Below are 7,354 nucleotides of genomic sequence, written 5' to 3' on the forward strand. Positions count from 1 at the left end.
CTAGAGATCAAATCCCCGGGCAGGTCGAGGCGTGACGGCCTCCTGAGGATTGAGCCCCTGGGCAGGTCGAGGCGTGACGACCTCCTGGGACCCTTGGGACTAGCGGATCCCCGAAAGGCTGAGGCGTGACAACCTTTCGAGGACCAGATCCCTAGGCAGGTCAAGGCGTGATGACCTCCTGGGACCCCTGGGCTGGAGTTTGGGCGTCCCCAAGGTCTCCAGTGTGACCAGTGCTGGGTAGAATTAAGGGGTTGTAACTCATTGCTGGTTTGTCCACTGTGGATGGGAAGATACCATGATGTAAGCTCATCCTACCTAGTACTGTCGCAACCTGAGAGCCAGGCATCCCTGGGTCAGGATGCAAGTCTCCAGGCAGACTGAGGCGTGACAGCCTCCTAGAGATCGAATCCCCGGGCAGGTCGAGGCGTGACGGCCTCCTGAGAATTGAGCCCCTGGGCAGGTCGAGGCGTGACGACCTCCTGGGACCCTTGGGACTAGCGGATCCCCAAAAGGCTGAGGCGTGACAACCTTTCGAGGACCAGATCCCTAGGCAGGTCAAGGCGTGATGACTTCCTGGCACCCCCGGACTGGAGTTTGGGCGTCCCCAAGATCTCCAGTGTGACCAATGCTAGGCAGGACTAAGGTTGGATATTCCCTTCCAAGGCCAGCTATTTTCTGGTTATCCGTCTAGTAGATTGTAGAGGCAACATTGTGGGCCCAGATGGGGCTGAGGAAAGGAGCATGAAACAGGAAGAAAGGGAGGGGGGCAGAGCACAACCTTTGGAAGCACCAGAGCATAACGTAAACCGATTAAAGTCAATTGGGTCCAATCGAACAAATTTTAATCCCCAATCTGTAAGCCAATGGCAGGGATGATCCTCCCACTCATTAGCATATGAATTCGCCCCGCTGGCAAAATTTAGTTAGGCCACATTCCAAGGCCGGTACCCTGTAGAATAGGCGCTTCTCTCTGAATCTTAGCAAATCCCCCTCCCACTTATCGCTTTGTCTCTCACTGAATTTTTGCAATAAGACCTCAGAGCCTACACCAGGCATCCTGGGTTTTGGTCGGGCTCAAGTCCCGGAAGAGCTGAAGGAAAAGAGGAAAAAGCAGTGGGAAAAACGTGCCAAGGAATCCCCTTCATAGCCTACTAGAAAATTTGCTAGATATCTGACCGGTGCTCACAGTTTTTATTGGCCTGATTCTTGGAACAGAGAGGAGTAGGGACAGAAGAACTCCCACCGGCTTGGGTAACAGCTACTGGGGCTCAGCAGAGAGTGCCCTTGGGACATACTGAAGAATAGCCTCTCCAGAGTCCCTCTGGCGCCCACTGCCGCCTGCCTGTTGGCTGGGGGTTAAAGGAAACGAGAAAGGAGAGATTGTAATTGTTAGGCATGTCTTTCCAGCCATAGGAGCGAGGACCTCCTACCTTAACCGGAGGTCTTCTGGAATCTGAGGCTGAGCCGTGTGGGCTTTCTGCTGAGTTCGTTTCTTGCTGCCCCGGCTTCCAGCACGACGGGCCTTCCCCTGCGCTGGGTTTTCTTCGCGTTCCGCTTCTACCGAAGCTTCGCCAAGGAGCTTCGCCGAGATGGGCTCCTGCTGCGCTTGGCCTCTTCCGCCTGGAGGTTGTTTCAGTCAGGTTTCATCCGAGTCATGGCACCATAGATGTCACGCGAGTGTATGTTCCTCGGTTCTTTGTCTCGTCACAACAAAAATTTGGAGTGACGGACATTAAAGCCCCTTGGCGGGTCACAGCTCTCAGAGGACAGACCGTGTTATAGCTCTCAGGTCTTGAACGGACCGTGTTATAGCTCTTAAATAAATCAGTGTTACAGCTCAGTGTTACAGCTCTATTTATTTAGATAATAGCAGGAAGATCCATCTTTGAGGCGTGAGGGCACGTCGATCCAGAGACGCAAAGAGAAGATCGCCCCATCGCGCGGGGGAGAGAGAGGGAGCAAAAAAAGGGGAGAAGAGAGCTTTGGCTCCTCTTTTTATATGTTTCTCTGTCCCTGGGCCTGTCTTATGTAAATTGGGCTTAGGCAGGAGCGTTGTTTGTTTTACCTGAGGTTCTCACTCCAGTCCTCGGACCGTCCCTTGTTCTATTTTTGCGGGCTTTCCCTTCCAGGTCTTTTAGCCACCACCATTTTGGACTCTTTTTCCCTATTCTAACTACCTAACATTACTGTTGTTGGGCTTTCTATTAATTTTTGGAAATGATAATATATAGTAATAAGGCCTCTCTGGAAAAGTCCAAGTCTTTTTGGAAATGCTTAAGATTGCTCTGGCTCAGGACACGACCATAAACATCAAGTCATAAAAGAAAAGGCCACAGGTATAGTTTGGCTGTTTGCTTAAAAGATTATAATGTTCTATAATAGAAAAGAGTAGAGGTGTTTAGATTTAGAAGTAGATGTACTGCTTTAGTTTACTTGCTCCTTGGTTGAAAGGGTTTTCACTATTGCTATTTCCTTGCTGCTATTTGTTCATTGTTTCCCTTTCTGTAAACAACATGGGATATTATGGGTATTTTTGTAAAATTAGAAAATGGGGTATATAGGATTTTAATAGAAGATTTATATTAACCAGTTTTACTGCCATTATCTTACTATTAATAGAGGTGTTTTGCTGCTTTAGAAGTTTTTTTGCTGTTTAATAGTTAATCGTTGTAAATTGAGATTCTGTGGTTTCAGGTAAAGAAAAATATCAGGTTTTTCTCATGGTACTATTTTTAGAAATGTCAAACATGTTACTGTGACCCTTCCCATGTATTGTTTTATTGTCCAAAGAATTTACACTATACCTGAGACTTGTGGAACATTGTTTTTGTTCGAGTGAGAATGTTAGGCCATTGAGGCAAGAAGATTATGTACGGGACACTTAAGTATAAACTCTGTAATCGGAAACGTTCTAGATGAATGCTTAGGGGGAAAACATGGGGAAAAAAAATATTGAGGGAAGCACAAACCAATATCTGATGTAATATGTGGTGACTTAAGGGGGAAGTAATATTCATTCTATAAAAACTGAGCTATCCTAAAAATTTAAAAAAGCTACCTCTTCTACGCAATGTCTGTGTGTGTCTGTCTGTCTGTCTTCTTCCTCGCCGACGCCACTCATCCCTTGGGTATTCCTGGTCCTGCCTGGGCTGGACCACGGCACTAGGAGACTTGTTTGGACACTCTTTGGCCCAATGCCCCGCCTGTCTACAGATTAGGCATTTGCTTCATGCCTTGTCCTTCAAGGACTCGGGGTTTGCCATAGGGCTTCCCTGGAGGGTGGCCAGCATCTGGGCATGCCTTGTCTCTTTCCTTCTCTCCCTCTCCTGGGCCTTGGCCTCCTTCTCCTGTTCTCTGTTATAAAAGGTATTGGTGGCTGTCTGGACCATCTCACCTAAAGAGGAAGCAGGGTTCTGTTGCTGTAGCTGTTGTAGCTTTATTCTGATATCTGATGCACATTGGGACAGGAATTTGTCCTTTAAAATCACCTGTCCCTCATAAGAGTCTAAGTCCAGATTGGTAAACTTTTGGAGGGCCTCTTTTAGTCTTTCCAGAAAGGCAATGGGGTTTCATTGGGCTCCTGAGTTATTGCTGAGACTGGGCACAGTCCCACAGCTAATAGGCTTCCTTCTATTTCCATGGGTGGACTCCCTTAGGGAAGTCTTTCCAAAGCTTATCTTACCCAGTACTGTTACAACCTGAGAGCTAGGTGTCCCCGGGTCAGGGTGCAGATCCCCAGGCAGGCTGAGGCATGACAGCCTCCTGGAGATTGAATCCCTGGGCAGGTCAAGGCAGGTTGGCCTCCCGAGAATTGGGTCCCTGGGCAGATCAAGACATGACAACCTCCTGGGACCCCCGGACTGGTGGATCCCCAAGCAGATTGAAGCATGACAACATTTTGAGAACAAGATCCCTAGGCAGGTCAAGGCAGGTTGAGCTCCTGGAACCTCCAGACTGGAGTTGGGTGTCCCCAAGGTCTCCAGCATGACCAGTGCTGGGTAGGATTAAGGGGTTATAATTTTAACTCATGGCCAGTTTTTTTCACCACAGATGGGAATAAATATCACGATGTAAAGCAATTCAAGCCTATACCCTGAGACTGGGAAACAGTGAAACAGTCATAAGCTTTATCTTCTTACTGCTCTAAGGGATTTAAGTCATTGATTTCTTCCCCTAATCCTCCATTAGAGCAGGTTAGGGTGTCTCCCCTGGTAAGCACTGTTGGCATAGACTCACTTTAGGTAATAACAGAAGCAATGACAAAAGAGTGGGTTATCTGGCCCTATTAGGTGGAGAAGGCAATGGCAACATACTCCAACACACTTGCCTGGAGAATCCCAGGGACAGAGGAGCCTGGTGGGCTGCCATCTATGGGGTTGCACAGAGTCAGACACGACTGAAGCAACTTAGCAGCAGCAGCAGGGGCATTAAGGTGTTTTAATAATAGCCTGGGTGGAGCAAGGGGGCAGGGTCCTGATTGTAGGAGTTAGTAATTGGCTTAAGAACAAATTTGTTAAGAGGCAACAGACCAGATGTTCCGTAAAAGTGGAGTGGAGATTTGATCCAGGGGTATGTTCTCCCTTTAGGAGAAGGGTGGTAAGGGTTTGGGCCCAAACAGCCTGCAGGGCTAACTCCCAAAGTGGAAAACATTATCCCTGGAAGCCCAGTTGCCCTTGAAGGGATGCCAGCAGATGGACTTCTAGCAGGCACTGTGTGCCTGTCGCCCGCCCTAGCGGGTTCACTGAGAGATGCTGGTGTTGCACATGTTGTAGGAAACATGGAAGATGAAGAGCTGAATATCTAGAGTGATTGGATATTATACAGTACTTCCCTCCCATGGGCCAGATATTTTCTGGTTGTCCCTCCAGAAGATTGTAGAGGCAACATTGTGGGCCTGGACGGGGCTCAGGAAAAGAGCATGAAACAAGAGGGAAGGGGGCAGGGCACAACCTTTGAAAGAATGACATAGCTAGGGCATAACATAAACCGATTAAAATCAATTGGGTCCAAGATAACAAGTGAAATTCAAGTAAACTTTAATGCCCAATCTGTAAGCCAAATGACACACCCAGAAGCAGCAGGACAGCTCTAAGGCACTGTCAAAAGACAGAGGAGTGGGTGGTTCCCCAATGATTGGCTTGATCCTCCCATTCATTAGCATATGAATTCACCCTGCTCGCAAAACCTAGCCAAGCCCCATTCCAAGGCCAGAGTCCTCTGCAATGGCCCACACTCTGCGGAGTGTGCTTCTCTCTGAATCCTAACAAATCCACCTCTTATCTATAGCTTTGTCTCTCACTGAATTTTCGCAATGAGACATCAGAGCCTGAGCTTCATTAGGTCCTGAAGCCAGGCTTCCTGGGTTTCAGCCATGCTCGAGTCCCAGGAGAGAGAGCTGAGGGGCAGGAGGAAAAAGCAGTGGGAAAAACATGCCAAGGAATCCCCTTCATAGCCTGCCGGAAAATCTGCTAAATACCCGACCTGTGCTCACAATTTTCATTGGCCTGATCCTTGGCACAAAGAAGATTAAGGACAGAAGAACCCCCACCGGCTTGGGTAACAGCTACTGAGGCTCAACCTTTGGGACTTACCGAAGAGTAGCCTCTCCAGAATTCCTCAATTGCGCCCACTGCCGCCCACCTGTTCGAAGGAGGAAACAAGAAATGACAGATTGTAAAAGAATTAAGATTTTGTTAGGCATATGTCCCACCAGCCATAGGAGCGAGGACCTCCTACCTTAACTGGAGGCCTGAAATCTGAGGCTGAGCCGCGTGAGCTTTCTCCTGAGTTTGTTTTTCGCTGTCCCGGTTTCTAGCACGATGGGCCTCTTGTCACTTCCCCTGCGCTGGGTTTTCTTCGCATTCCGCTTCTACAGCGGGAGCTTTCGATAAGTTGGGCTCCTGCTGTGCCTGGCCTCCTCTTTGTGGGGGCTGCGCAGAGGTTGTGTCAGCCAGGTTAAACCGGAGTCACGGCACCATAGATGTCAGAGGAGTGTGATCTCCTCAGTTCTGTCTCGTCTCAACAAAAAGTTGAAGTGACGGACATTAAAGCCCGCGGCGTGTCACAGCTCTCAGACAGACCATGTTATAGCTCTTGGGTCTCGAACAGACTGTGTTATAGCTCTTGGACAGATCAGTATTACAGCTCTGCCTTACAGCTCAGTTTTATTTAGAAAGTAACAGGAACATACATCCTCGAGACGTGAGAGCATACCAACCCAAAGACGCGAAGAGAAGAGAGAGAATATGAGCACGTGAGTTGAGGGGGCGGGGGCGGGGGGAGAGACCCCCGGCCCTTTGGCTCCTCTTTTTGTTTTTTCCCTCCCCACTGGGCCTGCCCTATGTAAATTGGGCTAGCCAGGAATGTTGTTTGTTCTACCTGAGGTCCTCACTCCGGTCTTCAGACCTTCCTTTGTTCTATTTTCACGGGCTTTTCCCTTCTTTGTCTTTTAGCCACCGCCATTCTGGATTTTTCTGTATTCTAACTACCTAACACTAATTATCTGCATAACCGAATAGAATCATAAATTCTATTATGCTTGTTGGGGTATGATCACAGGTCTATTGATAATTGTCCACTGTTAACTACCGAGGCTTAAGGCATACAAATCACGGGTTTAAGGCATATGAATCACGGGTTAACTTTGGTTGTATCTCTCTTTTCTTTTGTTCAGACTAGTTTCAGAAAATTTGGGGAGGTTGGTTTGAGCATGTACACTTAGGGTATATAAGGTTTTCTCAAAAAGGTGGGGTCCTTGGAGACTCTGCCTTGGGCCTGTAGGTATAATAAAGTGCACTCCACTATCTGCATTGTTCTTCTGAGTGAGTTTGTTTCCCAGAACACGTGACGACAACATTTGGTGCATTGTCCGGGAAACGCCTCACTTTGAGGAGACAAGTCCCATTTGGAACTACTCTGAGGCCTTAAGACTTGAATCTTCTAGAGGGGGGAAGGTGCCTAGCCCTTCTGGAAGGATTCTACTTCCCAACACCCAGACCTTTCATGTTAGTAGGTAGTGAATGGCAGCAGGGGAACTGAGCGCTCAGGTGAGGAGCAACCCACCCGGCAGGGTGAAAGAGGGGGCCTGATCACCCCCCTGGGAGAAACTAGAAGGGGCACGGGCCCACAGGAGCCTGGAATAGGCAGGTGGTAGCGATTGCTTGATACACAGGTTGACGAGCGTGTTAGGGCTTAGGAAGGAAATTTGTGAATGTCATTTAGGAGGTGGTGTCCACACCATCTTGGGGAAAATTATTACCAAGCAATCACCAGGGGATTGTTAGGAGAAGAAACTTGGTCTTTGTGTGCTCATATTCTGCCCTCGTCAAGGAGGTTTCCCATCTGCTGTGAAATT

The 7,354-nt window shown here is 48.4% G+C and overlaps 1 protein-coding gene across 1 annotated transcript in view; it reads right to left on the reverse strand.

Annotated features, from left to right (window-relative positions):
* LOC122441014 (olfactory receptor 10T2-like) overlaps positions 1 to 7,354 on the reverse strand; it is a 42,093-nt gene continuing 34,739 nt past the window's right edge. The window contains exon 3 of the mRNA XM_043467644.1: positions 1 to 99. Within this exon, the coding sequence (XP_043323579.1) occupies positions 1 to 99 (99 nt within the window). The remainder of the gene's footprint in view (positions 100 to 7,354) is intronic.

The sequence above is a fragment of the Cervus canadensis genome, chromosome 4, assembly GCF_019320065.1.
Source record: "Cervus canadensis isolate Bull #8, Minnesota chromosome 4, ASM1932006v1, whole genome shotgun sequence".
NCBI classification, from domain to species: domain Eukaryota; kingdom Metazoa; phylum Chordata; class Mammalia; order Artiodactyla; family Cervidae; genus Cervus; species Cervus canadensis.